The following is a 20,485-nucleotide window of genomic DNA, read 5'->3' as shown; positions in this document are numbered from 1 at the left end:
ACTAAATGGACTTCCTTTATTATGAACTTATCAATGATTCATTAGATTAAGGCCAAGATGTAATTCTAATAGACTGCACTGAATTATTCAAGCAACAATCTTGAGCCACACATCTGTAAAGACGTGGAAAGAAGCCGTGCTCAGATGCAGGGAACACGTTACCTCCGCAGTACAGCAGCGAGGGAGGCATTACCTCCTGATATCTGCATCAATATTTAACTCAAAAAGCAATTTAATTTATCTTCTCTGTTTATATGGTGAAGTCACAGTTCCTATGAGCTAAATCCATTTTAAACAGCAGGTTGCGTACCTTCAAGTCAACGTCGCCTCGATTGTCTTTTTGAAAGTCAGTTGTGGACTGAAATACGAAGGTCTCAGGCCAGCTCCCCTCACTGCCCCGAGGGTCTTCAGGCAAGACCTCCAAAGAGTCTGAGGGCTCGACAGGTACGGCAGGGCTGACAGGAAACACGGAGTCTGTGTCAGAGTTCTGGCTGTGACTCGATGGTGAACGGGCCTTGGACGATAACATGGCCTTCAGGTTCTCAGCTGGAAAAAAACAGACGGGACAAGTATAAAACTCAAACTAGTAACATCAGTAACAACATTACTGAATCAACTGAAGCCATCGACTGTTCAATTTTGTTGTAAGAACATAATCCAAGTTTTCTCGCCGGAGCCGTTGGCATTTTAAAAATCATGTAACTCTGTTAAATTAAAGCGCCAGCATCTCACACTTTATGAATTTTCCTAAAATGGGTTTATTCATCATGTAGTGAATTTCAGGGTATGTGGAACAAAAAGAAAAAAAACCCATTATGACCATTTCAACCTAGCACCAAAGACGTTACTTTATTAAGCTAAAACAACAGATGCTGCCTGCCGTGCTGTTTAGCATCATGCCTTTTTTGCACACCTTTAAATATGAAAGCTGCTATACCAAGAGCTAGAGGTAACTTGCTAAGATTATTTATATCTCTTACTTATATTTGTGATTTTCTGATTTATTCTTACAGTGTAAATATGTTTCTTCTTTTTGCATGTATTGCTCTTTATGTTTATGAGTGTTGTTGACCTATTTTGGCTTCATCTCATACACTCGTACACATGCTGGAGTCCTTGATTAACACATAAATGCAAAGGGGACTGTAGTTAGATAAAAGACAATGGGTCACAGATAATACCACATGTATAACCAAAATTCATTTTTAGCTTTTCCATAATGTTTTTCTTCTCTAATAAATGAATTATTAGATGTGTTAACTATTGTGTTCTCTGTTATTCCCTTTGTGGATTCTAACATGTATTTTAACGTTATTATTTGCGTTAATTTGACCTGATATTAAAACTTGTTTGATGATCTAAAACACAAAAAGAAAGGAATTAGGAACATAGGTTTTATGTTTAGGTATTTTTCCTCTGTACTGTATTGCTACAGTAGATTTTTTAATTAAATGATCAAGATGTGATCAAGTGCAAACTCTCAGCTTCAATTCAAGGGGTTTTACAAAAGCTTTTCAATAACTGTTTAGGATTTTTATAAGTACTATAAGGAATACTGTAAGTTGATAGTACTGTGGATATGAAAATATGTTTGCTGAAGTGTGCAGTGCATATGAAAGTTTCACCTTCTTGCAGAGCAGCGGTCAGCAGTGCAGCAGCCTGGGGAAGCTCCTCTGAGTGCGGCTGCACCAGCACTCGCGGTTCAGCTAGCGAAGCCTCCAACCTCCCACTCAGAACAGAGAGCTGTGCGTAGATCTGCAGCTTCTCCGCCAGGCTAGAGCAGATCTGCTGGTCCTGGCTCGTCAGGCTCTCTGGTACAAGAGTTCATGTAGTTCAAAGAGCGTAAAATGTTAACAGCTACTATGTTTACAGTTTTTCTCAGTTGCTTTGGCTCATTTCTTAAATGACAGCTGAACGTAGCCAAATCATGTGTGAAACTCTTCAGAACAGTCTGTTACTTTAGCACTTCAGAACAAGCTTTACTTGTTATTAGTGTTTGCAAATATTTTAGAACATTTAGGCAAGAGACGACACTGAGTGCGGTGTAATTGAGACCATTCAGAGATGCTTCAGTCTTTAATAATGCTTCTATACGCTCAATATTTTTACTCTTGATAATATGTGAGCATCAATTCATTTGCAGCTCAATGAACAGCGAATAGTCCATCTAACAGTCACAAATATGCTGAGCCAACATGTACAAGTCATCAGACTGTAAAGCATCTTTTAGAGCTTCAGTGCAACAAAGTTACAACAATGTAACATTTTTCCATTACAATAGATGCAAAACATCATTTTGACAAATGCATAAAAGGCAGCGGGCAAGTTAAGAACCTTTGGCAGTTCATCTGCAGTGTTTTAACATTTTAAGAGAAATGCATCTGCAGAGCCAAAACAGCAGCATTGGGAGAAAAGTGTCAAAGCATCTGAAAAAAAACAACCCTGTAATAAATCTACATTTAAAATAATTACAGTCAATAGGAAAAACACCCCAAACAAAATGGTTAAAAATACCTTGTAGCTTTTGAATCTTCTGAAAACGAGCCTCGGCAGCTCGCTTCTCCTCGTCCGATTCACTTGTGTATTCCTCTTCGTCCTCCGGACAGCTGAACAGAAGCGACAGTTAAATCAAGTCAGGCAGGCAAATGTGTACACATCATAAAATCTGTGTATTCAGTTCTCAAAATCCTCCTTTTCCCCACAATTTAAACTGTAATTTAATTCAGTTTAGTTTTATTTATATAGCACCAAATTACAACAACAGCCACCTCAAGGTGCTTTATACTGTAAGGTAGAGACCCTACAATAATACAGAGAAATCTCCAACAATCAAACAAACCCGAATGAGCAAGAATCTGGTGACGTGGGAAGGAAAAACTCCCTTTTAACAGGAAGAAACCTCTGGCAGAACCAGGCTCAGGCAAGGGCCTCATACACACCTCTCTACGGCCTCTCTAATGAGCCTCATCCATGTGTTTCGCTCCTCTTTGGACGACGTGTGGACCTCATACATTTCTGGTCCAGCCGCTGAGGCGCTGATCAGAAACATCCCTCTCTCTTCGTTCGCTACTTCCCGAACTATTAACTTCTGTAGTGGAATCACTGGAGGCTTCTGGTCCTTCAACACATTTAAAGCATAGAGAAAAAAAACCAAAACAAAACATCAATCATCCTTACACGGTGCAGTGTTTATTACTGATTTCTTTACTGAATGCGTACCACAGTTGCAAATGTGTACTTCTGGTCTTTTTCTTGGAGGAAGATGAGGGTGTCTGTGAGGAGCAGCGCCAGGACGTCTGGGCAAAATAACAACGGGTAGAAAAACAGTTAGATCAGCAAGGATGCAAAAATGACACATGAACTTCTAAGTATCAGGTATCACCTTTGAGTCGCCCGGTGGCAGTCTTCCACAGGAGCACCCCCTGGTGTTTGAGCACTTGTCCGGGTCCCATCATATCCTGCTTGCGGAAGGTGTGTCCGCTCTTCAGCTTAGCTGCACTGCGGTTCTCCATGCGGTTAAAGACTTCCTGTAACCTTTGGTGCCGTTCGTATTCGCTGACCCTCATATCCACGGCTGCTATCACCTCTCGAATGTGAGCCAGGGCTTTCGAAAGGTCTGCGTGCTCCTCTGTTTCCTCTGATGGACAGAGCAAAGGAAAAGCAAAAATAAAAAAAGAGGGTTTTCTTGTTTTTTTAACTAAAGTAAGGTTTTATTTTTTGTCCCCCCAACACCTAAGTGTAGTAGTCATAAGAGTCTGTAGCCAGCAGAGGGCAGTAGATGACTGACCTTGAGTATAGTGTAGGATCCTCTCTAGCAGCACTGGGTACTTTGTAATCCTTTGGGTTACCAGCAAGATGCACTCTGGGATTTCCCTCCGTCGCACCAAAGAATTATTCCCTTGTTGCTTTAAAAATGAAGTATAGCAATTATGAAAGATCTAGTGAGGTGAAAGGGACTGAGTCTATTTTAATTTAATGATTTTTGAAAACATGGCACAAACGTTAAATACCCTGATGAAGGTCTGAAATCGTTTGTTATGTTGTTGGAGCTCTTTGAAAAAGCTGACAGCTTCATTATGGCGGCTGCAGAATTCCCCGTATACCTGCTTCATCTTTTCCCCATTCTCATCCGTGAACTGCAAAAAGTAGAACTAGGCAAATCAAACATGACCTAATCCGGTGTAACCACACCTGAGACAAAGGTATACCCATAAACACCAGTTAACCTGCTGGAGCAAGATGTCTCCTATTCTCTGGATGAGGTAGTTCCTGTGGCCCTGAGGCTGGGTCGAGCTGTGTCGCCGTTCCCTCATGGCGGCAAAGAAGGCGTGGTGAAAGAGGAGCAGCTGGTCCAGACAGGGGAAGACTCGCTCCACCGCTTCGGTGTCCAGCTGCACTTCTTGTCTCATGCCTCGCCGGAAAATCTCGGCCATGATGTGCAGAGTTTGCAGGTGATGAAGCTCGGTCTGCATCAACTCTGGATCAGGGTGGGGGAGGTGTTAGATTTGGGACATGTGTTAAATTATGCCAATAAAAAGCTGAATCTCTTACTCAGTCTTAAAACAGTTCTCTGTGGTTTGACACTTTTACATATGAAATCCTGACACATGCAGAAAGTAAAGCATTCCAGGAGACGCCTTTCACAACAGCAACATCTGCTTACCATAGATTACATCCTGCCTCTTGACAGCTCGTTTGTCTTGCTTCTTGCAGAACTTGTGCTCAACCGTCAGGCTCCATGATTCAGCTTCATATTCCACAGAATCAGCTGATATGTCACTGTGGATGTATGAGTCTGTGCAGTCTGCAGACGGAAAGAGGCATACAAATCACTTTAATTTCTCTCATTTAGTTTTGTTTATTTTCTGTAACATTTTATTTAGTAAAAAGAGACTCCCTAGCTTCTTTCCCCACAAATTTGACAAAATGACACCTGCAAGTTCTAACAAGGTGTTCAACTTTTTAACTGTTCAGCATTTAAACTGCATAATAAAAGAAAGTTTGGATGCTTCTTATCTCACATAATGTTTTTGTACGATTTAATAGCGTAACCTTGGACTACAAAATGTTATGAGAATGTCAACAAAGTGCAGGTTATAATGTTCTCCCTACGAGATGATAACAGCGAAAAAAAGCTTCACAGCGCAATGTTCTGAAACCACCTGCAGGGCATCGGTGAGGCCTGAGATTTAGAGGGAATCACAGAGAAGTTGTTGGAGACAGATTATACAACAATACACACTTAAACTCTTCACATGTGAAAGTCTGGGATCGCATTTTTGATCTTCAGTCCTTTTATCCTAGCAGCACTGGGTACCTCGTAATTCTTCGCATAAACAATCCTCTGATGCCATCAGACCAAAACAAGTCAACTTTAGTGACTATATGTTACTTTCGGCTGCTCCCTTGTTACAAAGGATCGCCACAGCAGGTAACTAAATGTTTAAGCAAGAAAACCCCTCTAAAGTCAGATGTTGGAACTCTGAGGGCACTAGCTTAGTGCATTTCAGTAGGAAAGTCAGGAAAACAAGGGCTGCTCTAACTTTACAAATCCAAGTTGAGGGGGGCATTGCAGATTAAAATTCTGACTTAAATATTAGGTTAACTGGTGTGCATAAATTGGCTAGCTGTCTGTCCCTCTGTGTTAGCCCTTTGATGGACCGGCACACCCTCCAGGGTGTCACTAGTCCCTCTGTGACCCTGCACCAGTTAAGTAGTTAAGAAAAAGGATAGATGCATTTCAAATATTGGAAAAATTGCTATGATATCAGAAAAAACATTGCAACCACCATTTCCACTAATGGTTTGACTGAAAGTTGGAATGCGCAAAAGATTTTACAAATGCTTCGATAAACACTGAACGTTAATCATAAATTACACAAAAAAATCTGGCACAAAATCTTGCCCCTATCATATAGCCTCCATAATAATTAAAAAGACTGAAACTAACACTGAAACTAATAGAAACAAAACTAAAACTCAACATTTTTAAACACAAAGACTGAAATGAAACAAGAAATTCCACTCTGGCCTAAAGTGGACTAAAAACAAAAAGTCAAAATGAAAAAAAAAACCCATCAACTAATAAGTAAATAAATAATTAAATACAAAACTATAATACTTCTGGTTAGGCCATAACATTTTAAAATATTATTTGTATTGTCAGAAGGTTAGAAAAAACGGTTTTGGAGAATGTTTTCCCAAGTTTAAGAAGAAAGTTTTGGGAAAAAAATAAAAGTGCCACTCAAAACTTTACTAGATCTCTGAATCATAATGATTGGGGGATCTACGCTATAAGTGCGTCTCAGAGTTGGTAAGGATAACTGCCTTGTAAATATAAAAGTCTAAAAACAGTGTAAGACCCCTGATTTATTTACAGACTGTGGAATGCATGTTAATGGTTCACTAAAGCTGTGTAAATCTGAGACTTGTCTGACACACAAACACACGATGCCTTCAGGTTGCTACAGGAAAACACACATATCTTTGCTCTCACTAAATTTCAGTACATTTTCTTCCCCAAAGCATCTCCTTTCTGATCAGGCGGTTTAAAAAAAACCTTGAAGTTAGTATTTAAATATGGATTTCACTGTTACATACATTTTTTTTTTGTATTTGGGGATCCTGAATGCGCCTTTATCACGCCTTTCCTACAACTATTCTATTTGAATAGAATATCTATTCATTGGTTCTATTTTAAAAGTCAAATATAACGATCAAAAATAGGTGGAAAGCTACTTTTTTTACAGTAATATTATAATATAATACTTTAGAAAATAGGAATGTTTTCCAATTATTCTTTGAACACCCATCTGCTTCCAAACATTTCCTGATTTAATTTAGAGTAATGGAAGGAACTGTGATGCCTACTCAGCAACTTATATGCCTTTGTCCCCCATAAAAAAATACTTTCAGTTTCTGACTAATATTCTTACAGTTTGACCTTTTAAACTGCACTGATCAGGCTTTTTCTTGCAGCAGCAAACAATGAAACAGAAACTGATCTGTTTCTTTTTGGGTCTTTTAAACAACAAGCCCTATTCATGCCTTACCCTCTCCAAAGGACGACTCGGTGGAGGTGGAAGACACTGGAGTTGGCAGGAGCTCTTCGGATTGGCTGCTCAGCTTCAGGGTATCGGACTCTGTCTCTGAACTCTCAATGAGTTGGCTGTACCAAGAGGAAAAACACAAACAATCGCTACTTATCGCTATTTTTTTCTTTTTTAATGAATGTCACCACAACAAATTGTGTAAAAGATAAAGATTAATAACCTTTCCACGTTGGGGAAACTTCGTGAGAGAGACTGCGTCACGGCATCCTTCTTCTCCTTGGGAGTCATGACAGGCAGAGAGGTAGAAGTGGGGATCACTGAGTGAGAAGGGCTGTCTCTCACTGTGAAGTCTGAGGGGGGTGATGGGAAAGCAAAGCAAATTAGCCTAGATAACAATAATCATCCCAAGTTTTATAAACAGGAAACTCTTGCATGACATAGTTAAAATCACCGGCGACCAAGTGTTGTAAACTCACTCTGTGGAAGGGATGCTGTCCTGTTCTTCACCATGGACACAGCATATTTTTCCTGATGTTTCTAAGTAATACAAATGAGGGAGTCTGCTTACAGCACATAAACAACCGACAAAGGGACGATCTGCTTTAGGCCAAGACTCACCTTTAAACACGGGGGGACAGATTCCTTACAGCCCTTATGGACAATCGCAGTGCAAGCTGTGATGGAAAAAAACACAATTTTAAAGTTTTTATACATGAAGAGAAATTAATATAAATGCTGGTTGGAATTTAAGTTTTACCAACTTGAGCAATGTAGTAGGTCCTTTCCAGAAGCTGGTTTGTCACACACCACACACACCGTGGGGCCTAAACAGGACCCTGTCGCAAAGCGATGTCCATTCGGCTGCCTGTCCTTGCCTTCTCTGTCCTTCCCTTTCCCCTTTGAAAGCCACGCCAGAGACATTGGAGTCAACAAAGAGGCCATACATACGCGAAGCAAAACGTGACTGACAGTTACACCTATAAACTCAAGCCCATGCAGGACTTAATACAAAAGACGATAAACATCTTTGTGAAAGTTTCTATTCGCAGGGTAAACTCTCCAGCATGCGAGCGGATAAACGAGGCCACCAGGAGGACCCGCCTTTTTCCAAACCGTAAGAAAGTCCACTGACACGGAAATGAAGCGTGGTGTAAACAACAGACACAAGCAGGGAGGGCTTCCACTCTCTGTGCTGACTCAACAACTGGGGATTAATCATTAAAAAGGAAAGAAGCTGGACATGTTTGGTCTGTCCCTCTGACCTTGAGTGCTTCCCAGAAACATTTCCTGGTTCGTGTCTCTCAGAAAGCAAAGACTTGAGTCTAGACGTGGGAATCACCCAATGACATAAATAGGCTCACAAGAACAACACGAATGATCCTTTAATCTACGGATTTCATCACACCAAGGCCTACAGAGCAAACACCTGAAAATACTGCATGCCCTTTTAAGGTATTAGACTGAGAGTTTCATGTTGTAGCTAAAGCCAGCTTTAATCTACAACAAGGTGAAGTTATGCGAGTTATTCTTTACATTGTTGTTGTAACTAAAACTTTTATAGGTGTAACAGCAGGACTCTTTGTGGCTGGGGTTTACCTTGCTTTTGTTACGTGTACTGGACATCCTGCTCTTGAGAAAACTGAATGTGCGGATGACTTTGTACTTCTCCGACTCCGTTTTGGCTGGAATGTTGTATTTATCCAACTCCTCCTCTTCAATTCTGTAGACAGGTTGATGTAAGCAATGCAGTTATTATTATTATTTTTTGTGTGTGTGTGTTCTGCTTACTAACTGGATTGAAGACATAAATTAGTCACCGTGATCTGATTTCCTTCTTGCAGAGTCAACAAAAGTAAACCAAGCATGACAGGTTTGATGAGGTGCACACTCTTACATGCAAATAGTCCGCAAACATAACGGATACATGACGTGACAAAATATCGTTTCAGCTGATACTGTGCAGCATGTTGTTTCTGTTAGGGACAGGAACTGAAATAAAAGACTGTACAAACATTTCTGTTATCTACAGTGGGGGAAATAATTATTTGATCCCTTGTTGAATTTGTCACATAAACATTCTCTAACTTTTATGGTGGTTTCCTTTTAAAGCAAAGAGACAAAATATCAAACAAAAATTTAGAAAAAAATATGTCAAAAGTTATAAACTTATCTGGATGTTATTGGGTGAAATAAATATTCGATCTCCCTATAGCCAGAATTCTGGCTCCCACAGATTGGCCGTTTGCCCTCTGTGGATTACAATCACTCAGTCAATTACACATTCTCCTGATGTCAACCAGTTTTTTCATTCCAACTTCTCCACCACCATGGGCCTGGCCAGTGAACTGTCAAAGGACATCAGGGAGAAGATTGTAGACCTGCACAAGACTGAAATGGGTCACCAAGAACACCACTAGTAACACACTACAATGCAATGGATCGAAATCTTGCAGTGCCTGCAACGATCTCCTGCTTAAAAAGTCACATTTAAAGCCCTCTCCTAAGTTTGCCAGTGACCTTATAAATGAGGGCTTGGTAGAAAGTGCTGTGGTCAGATGAAACTAAAATCGAGCTCCTTGGCATCAGCTTGACAGAGAAATGCTGGGTATGATCCAAGTAACACCATCTCCACAGTAAAGCATGGAGGTGGAAACATTATGCTTTGGGGCTATTTTTCTGCTAAGGTTACAGGACATAAGTGCACTAAGAGACCAATGAATGAATCTATATTGTACCAAGCCATGTTTTGCTTGGGGATCAAATACTTATTTCACTAAATGACAAGCAAATCATTTTTTGGTTGATATTCAAAAAAAAATTGAGACTGTTCATTTCTTTGCCAGTTAGAAAACTTCAAATTCAGTAAGAGATTAAATAATTACTCCCCCCACTCTACAAGCACAGACCAAAAAACAAGTTCTCCATTTCTGCAACACTTTGCTGTGAAAGCAAGTAAAAAAAAAACTAAGAACTGTTAGAAGTTAGAGACATGCATGACAAAGAAAGACATTCGGTGCATATTGTTAAAAGATCCTAATTCTGTTACTGTTCTGCTGTTAGAGGAAATGTGGTTTGTTGACAGGGGGTACACGTGCTGTACATTTTGTTACGTTTTTTAACGGTTAGTCTTTTATGTCGGATGGTTAATGACGCGGAAACAGGCAAACAGAGGTTGATCCCCCACATACTCTTTGAGAAACTCAGACAGGGTGAGATGTTGTAGGGACTCTGCCAGCTCCATGCTGCCTTCATCATCAGCAGACTGGGCACGCTTACGAAACTTGATCTCCCTGTAAAGAACAGCGCCATAACACACCATGTTTATATATTCTCTGCCACTAGAGTAGCTTTGTATGAGTCACAGTTCAAAATAATCCTTATTTATCCAACACAGGGCTTTGGTAAAACAAAAAAACCCAAGAGTTTTCTTTTGTAAACAGGAGAGCTGAACATCAGATTGGCCCTCTCTGCTCCTGAGATGATCACATTAAGGATATCTACTCTCTTTGACATCATAGAGATCCTAAAGTAAGGAAAGCTGTGCGAGTGAGTGTTTAGAGCAGTCAGAATCCCAGGAATTTGCCTCACAGGGATTACTTTTGCATAGTTTGTCATCATTATACAAAACTATGAGCATCTGCCATTGTTATAAAACATCCACATAACGAGAAAGTTGAAGCGCAAAGTAGGTCCACTTAAAAGTGATTGATAAGTAATATCAATTGGCTTTTCTTTTTAAATGGAAGAACTGGAAACTGTGCTTTCATATTTAAATCATAAACATTTCAACATCAATCCATATCCCTTTCAACTCAGTGATGAAAAACACAGAAGAGCCTTGTGACACTGACAAAAAAATCAGGTTGGGCGTAGAGCAGGCTCACATTGATATCTCTGCGTCACTACCTCTTTTGTCCCTAGAAAAAAAAATAGATCAAACACCAGTAATACCAAAGAATAGGCTCTGAGTCATCAGGACAAAAGAGCTTCACAAAAACCAGCAGCCAAGTTCACAGAGCGCCTGCTGTCACCAAGCAACCTGGTCATGACAGTTACCTACATATGCTGCCCTTGGGATTGCAAATTTATTGACGCATACGGAACTTTCAATTAAGAGCTCCAAAAGGTCACATCAGTTAGTGCTAGGAAACAAAAGGAGACAGAAAAGAGACCCTGGAACACAAAATAATCCTAATAACGTTGAGTAAATTAAATGCAAAGTATAAATACCTTTTCTCATGAGACTGATCTGATATACTGGAGGCTCTTGGCTCTGTGAACACAAAAAAGGGGCAGATGTCACTAAAGTTGAAAATAATAAAAAATAGATTATTGATAACCCAAAGAAAAACAGCAGGTAAAGTAATATTTAGACTAGGCAACAAGTTTTGTTGTCAGATTTATCAGATTTTATTTCCATTCTAGAGAAGCTGCTCAGTTTCATATGACAACATTTGAATACAGACACAATTGTTATGCAAAGCAACAAAGATGGTCCTCAGGTATCAAATCAGGACAGGATGATAATATGAAAAGCAGTAGCACAGACAGACAAATGTGAATTCTTCTTGCGCTCCCCTCGAACATTCTGATTCCAGAAAAGCTGTGTCGTGATTACGAAAGCCAGACACAGACACAAAGACAAGCCAAGGTTATTACAGTTTGGTGATTCTAATTGAATTCTCTTTTTTTCTAATCTTAATTTTCTTTCTAATTTCTTGTTTTATGTGCTTTGATTGAAGAGCATTAGAGTATATTTTTACATTTTGCTGGTTTTTTAGGTTAATATGTGTTTTTTCTAAAGTCTGTATAAAACAAGAATAAATGTTTTCTGAATTTGTCACATCGCATAAAGTTGTGTTATTAAGTGTTTAACGTATATGATTAAAATATGATGAACAAATGAAGAAACTCAAGCATTGAGGGCATTTGCAAAGACAACAAAACTACGCCCATCTGTGGGAAAGGTGCAGCCTCTCAAAAGTTGAAATACCAGTTGTGATTTGGTGAATGCATAACAGAAAATAAATGCATTCTAGCAGCAGTATTAGAGTTTAAGCCAAAAAAGAAATTCCAGGCAACAATGCCCTACCCAAGAATCAACTTTTCCAGCAGACTGGTGTGTGGCCAAGTAGAGTAAGGCTGTCAATAACAAAGACCCAAACATTATTTGGTAGTATTTCTTTGTCTCTCTAGAGTTAGATTAAATTGACAGATATGCTCCAAGCCATCTAAGTTGAAGTGACAGTCATTGTAGAAACTATTCTCAAATTTCAGGTTCATGTTTCTTTTGTAGCAGTTTATGTTTTGCACACGAATAAAGACTGTACTTTTGTGCTTTGTGGGGGAAAAAAGAATTTAAATATGATACGCATCCAGCAGGCAATGTAATATTACTATAGGTTACTGTTACTAATTGGTTTTCCCTCATTGACAATTTGCATTTTTTCCTCAGTATCAGCCCTAATTACCCCATTATATAGATTTTAGGCTAACATTGAACCTTAGTTGATAGTAAATAGCAAGCTATCATAGTACCGTATCATCCCAACGGAGCACTTTGCTCTCAGACTTCTAGTGTACTTGTGGTAGAATGGGAGGCAGAGTCTTCAGCTTTCAGGCCCCTCTTCTGAGCTCCCAGTTGAATTTAAGAGACAGACACCCTCTTTACTTCAAGATTAGGATTAAAAGTTAAGAGCTGGGTCAGGTGTCCCTGAATCCTTGCTTAGTTACGCTGCAATAGGCCTGGCTGCTGGGGGCTTCCAATGATGTATTGAGTGTTTTTCCTTCACACTTGTTTTTATACACCAATCTGAATTTAATCATTAATTTAATCATTAATTATTATGGCCCTCTTTCACAGTGTGTCTTTTGTGCTGTCTCCCTCCACTCACAGGCTCAGAGAGGGGCAGCCATCTGCTGCCATCTGGTTCTACAGGAAGTTTCTTCCAGGCAAATGGGACTTTTTTCCTTCCCACTGTCGCAAAGTGCTTACGAATAGTGGGTCGTCTGATTGTTGGGGTTGTCTCTGTATTATTGTAGGGTCTTTACCTTACAATATAAAGTGCCTTGAAGCAACTATTGTTGTAATTTGGCTCTATATAAATAAAATTGAATTTAAAATTAAATTGAATTATATGACTATTACTGCTTTTTTCCACATTATTACCAAACTATTACCATGTTGTCACCAAGTTTCAATATAAAATTCTATCAAATTATGACTCAAGCCATTTTTCTTTTTTTTTTAAGAGTTGAATCAGTTTACAATAATAACCTTGAATCGCCCCTCCCACACATATGCAAGCATTAACAGTGACAGTGGCATGCCGGCTTTGCTGGGCCTTAGCATAATGTGACGGCTGCAGGTGTCCAGTACTTACTACCAGGGTGGAGCAAAGACAGAGATTTAGACAGAGAGAGGGCCTGAAGAAGAGATCGGCTGTGGCTGACACTGTGGTGCACGGCATCTACAGGGCACAGTGGATAGAGGAATGCTCATAGATCAGCTAAAGACACTTGAGACTATCAGCATGTACAGTCAACTCTAAGCTAAAAGCTGTTAAACACTACTTTTTCATTCAGTTTTGTAAACTTGTTTTGAATAAAAACTACTAATTACAACTACGTAAAGAAAAACCTTAAACTTTCACTGACATTTTGAAAAAAAAGTGTTTCTTTTTTTTGTTTTTTTTTAAACGATTGCCACTGTCATGTCTACGCATTTCATATGAAGCTGGAGGCAGCAGCCAGTTACCAGCTGGCTCACCATTTTAACAGGAAACAGCTAGCCTGGCTCTGCTGGAAGCTAGCAAAATCCATCTAATTTGTTTAGTCCGCACAAAGAACACTGTTTAAAAATGATAAATTGTGTTTTTCCAGGAGAGGTTTTCTGCCAGATTATTTCTTGTCTAGGTCTGGTACACTCATTGTGATGTCAGGACTCCAGAAATAACTGACTCCAGCCAAGAATTTGTCTGTCACATAGAAGCACCCCTTTTATTCAATGCATAACGTGCTAATTTGTGAACTATAACTGTTGCAGGTAGGTTAGCTTACACCCACTGTTTCCACCCTTAGATAAAGATAGATATTTTTTCTCTGTACATATATTTACTATACAGACAAGAGGCTGAATGTTCTCAAATGCAGGAACGTGAACAGGCATATTTCCAATTCAAACCACTACTTAATTTACTTAGAGTTGACTGTACATTATATTAGTTGTAAAGCTATCTAGTTCAGCTGATCTGTCACTTGAAAGCTAATTTAAAATTAGCTAAATAGAATTCTCACCAACCAACGATGTGAGACTACCCCATCAGTGACAGACAAAAAAAGCAAAATAAAAAGGTTAATTGGAAATGTTGTTAGTCATGTGTTAAACTTTTATCATGCTCAACAATCTGAGCGTTACTAACCGGGGCTGATATCTGAGGCTTGGTTATCTCGAGTAAAACGAGCTGGACGTAAGCTGATTTTGGAGGAGTAGGAATAGGATCGCAATCGAAGGCCCTCGTCAACCAGTTCCTACATGAGAAACAAGTAATGTTTGAAAGCATCAGTATAAAACTTGTAGAGCACTTCATGTACGGATAAGCTGAAGTACTTGATGAGAGGATGGTATATTACTTGTGAAGTGGGTTCATATGCTGATGCAGACTGGCTACGGGTGCAAGTGAGATCAGGAGAGGGAAGAGGGAAAGTTTCCTCTTTGTCTTCACTTCTCTCCACATCTGATGAGAGCGGGGAAAGTGGAGACTTTGGCCCGACGCTTTCTTCTTCACTGTCCACTTCCAGAGCCACCAGACTGGGACTGGAGTTATAGATGACAAATTAGTTAGACACTATCGGTACTCACAACGCACCGGAGAAGACATCTGATTAATACCTGAGGTCACAGGTCTCCATTGGTGGACTGCCTCTCTGATCGGCCTGCTCGGAGGAGGCGGGATGGATCAGCCTTGTGAGGGCCAGATCGACAGGTGAAAGCAGGGGAGAGCCGGATGCAGACGATGGGTAGAAGTCTTCTGAAAAGGGCGGAGGGGTATCGGTGGCTAAAAGAATTTCCTCCGAGTTGATGGTATCCCATAAACTGCCATCTGTCCCTGTACTGTCCCTCGTCACTCCACTGACATTGTATTTAATGTCAACATCATTCGCCTGAGGTGAAAACATAAGGCAAAAGAAAGAGCAAAAAGAAAGAAATTTATTAAGCAGCAAAGCAAAAACTGAAATTTTATAACTAAAAAGAAAGAGAATGACCTATGACCTGTGCGATGGTGCGGCCGCTGCTGTGGATCGCAGAGAGCAGAGGGTGGGCAGCTTCCTGAGTGAACTGGCTCTGTACTTCACTGGACGGCATGCGATCTCCATTTACTATGACAAGCATACAGTTAAAACTTCAGAAGAGATTCACTTTGGTTTAGAATAATTCAAACAGACTACTTCTTCTTGTCACACACACACACCACTTCCTTAGTAAAGATCAACTACTGCACACTCTTGATTACAATAATTCCTCCCAGCATCAGCCCCATCAGCCAGAAACTAGAGAGAGACGGCTCTCAAAGGCAGGATAAAATAATCAGGCGACTTATCCACACAAATAAATCAAGGAAACTTCACCATGACGTGGTCAAAAAAGCATGTCATCATAATAGACCTTTAAATCATTTTTGCTTCTCTCTCCTGCTTTTTTCTGTTATTTGAAGTGTTTTTTTTAACCATAATTCAGTCATCTTATTGCTTAAATGTCATGGCTTAACACGAATAAAGCAAAAACGTGATGACCTTTAAGGGGTTGTTTTTATAGAAACTTCCACATATGATCCTTACCGGCAGCCTGTTTGTTTTCTGAGGGGGGAAAAAAAGCAGATTACTGATTTGCACTGAGTCATGCTCACTATCACTCTCTCTCTCTTTCCTTCAAGTGCTAGGTCAACACAGTGTTTATGAACACTCATTCTTAGTAATATTCAGAAATACAGGCAATGACCTTGGTGAGATTTTAGATTTGAGCTTATAAAAATCCAATGATGAAGAATAAAAGAAACAATGTTGCCAAAGTTTTATATCCATGTGCATGGGTTTTTTTTTTTTTTCAAAATTTAAGAGGTCATAAACCTCCTTGAAATCAGAGTTGAAGTTGTTAGACTTTTCTTTTTTTAATTCATTGACTGCTTGGCACTGAAGAGAGGCACGCATCTCTGTCTTAATCTCATCTTTCAAATCTGATCTGTTTTCCTTTTGTCGCCATATTAATTTTTTGTGACATTTTCTGGTCACTGAGCCTATACATGGTTAGGATCTGTTTGCGTGTGCTGCCTCTGGCATTCGGGAGCTATTTTGCCAATTAATAATCTCTTTTTAGGGCGACATAACATTCATATCTACTTTGGCTTAAAGTTTCTAAACACTGCATACTTTGGTATTTAGACAGAAGTGAGGTTTTAGGACTGGTCAGAGTTTGTGTAGAAAGGAACAGTTAGTTCCAGGAGGCTGACGCAGGGAACTCTTTTCTGCGTTAAGCTCTTGGGTTTGAAATTCATTTTTTGTTTTTTTTTTAAGTAATTTTCTGGCAGTTATGTCAAGGTTCCGATCTTGGAGTTAATGACCAGCAGGGGACGACACCTTTTCCTGCATACAGACTTTTGCTTGTATAGAAGTCTACAGCAGTGTTTCCCAACTACAGTGCCGCGGCACATAGGTATGCCATGAGAAACGATTAGGTGTGTCTTGGAAGATTATCTGGTTCCACCTGATTTGTACTCTAAGCGATCGGAGTAACGGGCAGAACAATTACATTCTCTTCCACTAGAGGGCAGTACAACTAGTACTACAACTACAACTGCTCTAATTAAATGGGTTGATAACTTCCAGTAAAACAGAAGAAGACAAGGAAGAAATTATAGAAAATTGCCTTCCTTGATGATAATAGTCATGCTGTGAGTGAGAAAACACAGCGCGTAATAGCAATAGATAAATATTTGAAAAGAAAAAGTAGTCAATCTGACCTGGGTCCTGGAAAACATTCCAACCCAGATGAAGTCCCTAGCATGAGTAGTGGCCAGAAGAAAGCAAAAACGGTATAATGGGGACAAACTGAGCCAATTCTGCTTTACCTGGTGCACAGGGAAAAATTATCAATATGCTTTTTGTGACATTTTTGTTTGGTGGTGTGCCGTGTGATTTTTCTAATGTGAAATATGTGCAGTGGCTCCAAAAAGTTGGGAAACACTGGTCTACAGTCCTGTGCTCCCTCAATATGTGACCTCAATCGACATTTTTGTGATGACTCCCAGCGGACAATCACTAGTTTCAGACTATAGTGACTAAAACATGAATTTCATAATGTGAATAAGTCATTAGCCAATGAGCATGCGGTGCTCTGTCACAGTCTGATCCATACCATACTCATCAGCTTGGGTTTCAAAACACTAAAATCACAAAAAAGCTCAGCTTAAGTCTTTATAACAAGACTAACCAGTGGGTAACATACCATTAGGTATTATTATTTTTTTATAGTGTCTATGGTCCCAGCAGCTCCCTTATTTTGAAAGGGGTCGCCTTAGATACACTCACTGACTCCCTGAGGGGTTTGTGGGTGATAACAAGCTAGTATACTGACCAGAGGTGGGAGGTAATGAAGTACAAATACTTTGTTACTGTATTTAAGTAGAACAGCACAATTCACCATTACTCCACACTTCAAAACATTAAACCAATATGAGTCTAGATGGAGGTAACAATAGCTCATGAAAGACTATCTCATTGGTGTATCCATTATAAGGGCTTTCTGCCTACACAAAGATGAAAGAGGCAAATATATAAAAAATTTATGCACCGTTTATAGCACTATGCTCGAGTTAAAATGGGTCAGAATGATCTGGAATGGCGTTTTTAGTCCAGATGTACATAAGTTGTGGTCACGGTACTTCAGCATCTAGCTAGCACTACAGGAGGAGAAGCAAAGTTTTTTTGTAAGTAATTTCAAATGCAGTGTCACTAACAGTTCAACACACATCAGCAAACACACAAACTGTTTGTGTGCAGTTTATCACACAGTGTGTTGCTAGCTAAAGGTGCAGCTGTTGCATTTCACAGGAAGAAAAGATAACTTCACTCAGACATGGAGAAAGATGTAAGAAAGAAAAAGATGTAGAAAGACGGGCAGGACAAAGGATGTAATGTCTTCATTTTTAAAAATATGACACTGGATCTGTATATGATGTGAATACAGTAAAGCACTGTACTGGGCTGGTGCACAGCCGGTGAGATGTTCCTGGTCAGAGTTGGTTTACATAAAGGGTAGCAGAGATTAAATTGAATTTAAGATGATGATGCTTTGGTTCATTCAACTTTTATAATACTGTCTAGTATAATGACAGTATAAACAGTACACTGCCAGTGTAGGGAATGGAAATCAGAGAAGATAGCTCATGAAAAATTTTCTTACAGCTTGTTCAATTCAGTTGTGTAAATCCACAAAGACCAGCAGCAACATAGGTCAGCTGATCACAGCATGTACACAAAGAAAACAGCTCACAATAATAAACAGGAGTAGAGCTCAGAACAGAAATGACTGAGTTCCCTCCTGTGAAATCCCACTTTAATGTTGGACTGTACTCATTTCCCTGTTCAAAAAAAGTTTGTATTCTCATGTGTTAATATCATTTAATTATTTAATTACTTTATTAATATAGCACAAGGTTCAGTTTACGTTTTACAAAAATAGCTGGTAGAGATGCCCTCCAAAAAGCTACTTTTAACTTTTTTAATCTGAGCACATTCAGAGCTTGTAATCTTTCACTTTTACTTGGGTAACGAATTTGAATCGGTACTTTGACTTTTACCAAAGTATTTTTAACACAAGTATGTGTACTAGTAAAAAATGCTTTTACTTTTGACACCCCTGTCTATGACACTGTCAGATATTTTAATCTATATTTTATTGGTGTTCAGATATTTTTTTTCTCTTGCTTTTTTCTGAATCTTATTTTTTCTTCTTTTCTAATCTACATTAGTGGTTTCCAGTTAACTTCCGATGAATCTTGTCTTTAGTGCTAATTAGCAAATGTGAGCATCTGGTTTAGATTAAAGGTAAGGTGGATTAAGCTTCTTTGTATAACTCTGCATGTATTTATACAAATATACACACTATAATGCCTGCCACATGATCTGTATATTGTAAAAAAAAAACAAAAAAAAAAAAAAAAACACAACAGTAATGTGACCGTTAAATGTATTTAAAAAGCACAATATTTCCCTTTCGCTATGAAATGTAGTAAATTTAAAGTAGCCTGAACAATGTCTCAAAGTAAAGTGCTGTTGAACATGTACAGTGTACATAATTACTTGGGCAACTGTAAGGGAGTGGTGGTTGGCATTTTTATTTTAAACACGTGGAAAATTGCCTTCCTTGATGAGTGCACTTTCCACCCAGACTTTGATGTCTGGACCGGCCATGGCTGCACTAATGTAAAGGAAATCCTGGGCATCACAGAGGCATTTCCTCTTTGCTGCTCTCACATAGTGAAGACATACAAGTAGCGCAAATGGAGCTCAAATATACAAGGCAGACTTCTCATATAGTTCCATGACTTTTATCTTGTTTTTATGTATCTGCTGTGACCTTTAAATAGAACCTTTCACACAGGCAAAAACAAAGAACCAAGATTCCAGTACTGGATCTAATGGTGACAGACACAAGCAGCACAAGTCTCGGCTGGTAGACTAATCGTAACACAAGCTAGCTCCAACAATAACTGCCACCGCTGAGTTATGTCAGTGAAACATGAGAAACTGTTATGATCATTTCAACAGATCTGGAAAAAACAATAACTCCAAATGACACTTTTTCACCACGGTAGCCCCGAGACACTGTCATCCCATCTAAAGCACTCAGGCCAAAAGAGAGTTTAAGAACTTGATGAATATAAGGAGAAATCTGCAATCTGTGGAAAACAATGGGATCGATGCCTCGTGTTTTTCACGCGACACTACTTAACGCCGACACTTCGTCGTAAACGCACACACATACTTTCATTTATACAGCATTTACAAGCGCCATTCAGTAGCACCAGAGTCTCTCCAAAGTTTACAACAAACTCTTCATTCTTCCACAGCATCACACAGGAAAATTAGCATTCGCAGTAACCGTGGTGACACCCGAAACACTTAAGCATCCTCTTCAACTTTTTTTACTAGCCAATGAGCTTCAGCTTATATAGTCTTGGGTAGATGTTGGATTTAAAAGGGAATCAGCGTAAATGCATGTGTCTTATCTGAAATGTCAGCTTTTGTAAGCCGAGGACACTTTAGCTTGTTAACATTCCACCTCTTGCTTCGAGTACACAGCTCTACTGTTTGATCCAGGAGAGAATCGGGGGAGGGGATGGCAGGGCGACAAACCAGAGGGGGGGCATCTCATA

At 39.4% G+C, this 20,485-nt stretch overlaps 1 protein-coding gene across 4 annotated transcripts in view; it reads right to left on the bottom strand.

Moving 5' to 3' along the window:
• arhgef28a (Rho guanine nucleotide exchange factor (GEF) 28a) overlaps positions 1–20,485 on the bottom strand; it is a 53,570-nt gene that overhangs the window by 12,577 nt on the left and 20,508 nt on the right. For 2 of the 4 annotated variants that reach the window (XM_063478142.1, XM_063478143.1), the window contains exons 10-32: positions 15,325–15,431; positions 14,944–15,215; positions 14,685–14,868; positions 14,474–14,582; positions 13,436–13,522; positions 11,283–11,325; positions 10,241–10,342; positions 8,649–8,772; positions 7,814–7,949; positions 7,671–7,726; positions 7,529–7,589; positions 7,273–7,402; positions 7,053–7,168; positions 4,664–4,804; positions 4,227–4,477; positions 4,011–4,136; positions 3,788–3,905; positions 3,383–3,637; positions 3,220–3,296; positions 2,940–3,118; positions 2,515–2,606; positions 1,626–1,811; positions 311–546 (exon numbers count right to left, since the gene is read on the bottom strand). In XM_063478142.1, the coding sequence (XP_063334212.1) occupies positions 311–546; positions 1,626–1,811; positions 2,515–2,606; positions 2,940–3,118; positions 3,220–3,296; positions 3,383–3,637; positions 3,788–3,905; positions 4,011–4,136; positions 4,227–4,477; positions 4,664–4,804; positions 7,053–7,168; positions 7,273–7,402; positions 7,529–7,589; positions 7,671–7,726; positions 7,814–7,949; positions 8,649–8,772; positions 10,241–10,342; positions 11,283–11,325; positions 13,436–13,522; positions 14,474–14,582; positions 14,685–14,868; positions 14,944–15,215; positions 15,325–15,431 (3,188 nt within the window). The remainder of the gene's footprint in view (positions 1–310; positions 547–1,625; positions 1,812–2,514; positions 2,607–2,939; positions 3,119–3,219; positions 3,297–3,382; positions 3,638–3,787; positions 3,906–4,010; positions 4,137–4,226; positions 4,478–4,663; positions 4,805–7,052; positions 7,169–7,272; positions 7,403–7,528; positions 7,590–7,670; positions 7,727–7,813; positions 7,950–8,648; positions 8,773–10,240; positions 10,343–11,282; positions 11,326–13,435; positions 13,523–14,473; positions 14,583–14,684; positions 14,869–14,943; positions 15,216–15,324; positions 15,432–20,485) is intronic. The other 2 variants (XM_063478145.1, XM_063478144.1) reach the window with 2 other exon arrangements.

Source organism: Pelmatolapia mariae, linkage group LG7 (genome assembly GCF_036321145.2).
Source record: "Pelmatolapia mariae isolate MD_Pm_ZW linkage group LG7, Pm_UMD_F_2, whole genome shotgun sequence".
Lineage (NCBI taxonomy): Eukaryota > Metazoa > Chordata > Actinopteri > Cichliformes > Cichlidae > Pelmatolapia > Pelmatolapia mariae.
This window is presented reverse-complemented; position numbering and strand designations above follow the sequence as displayed.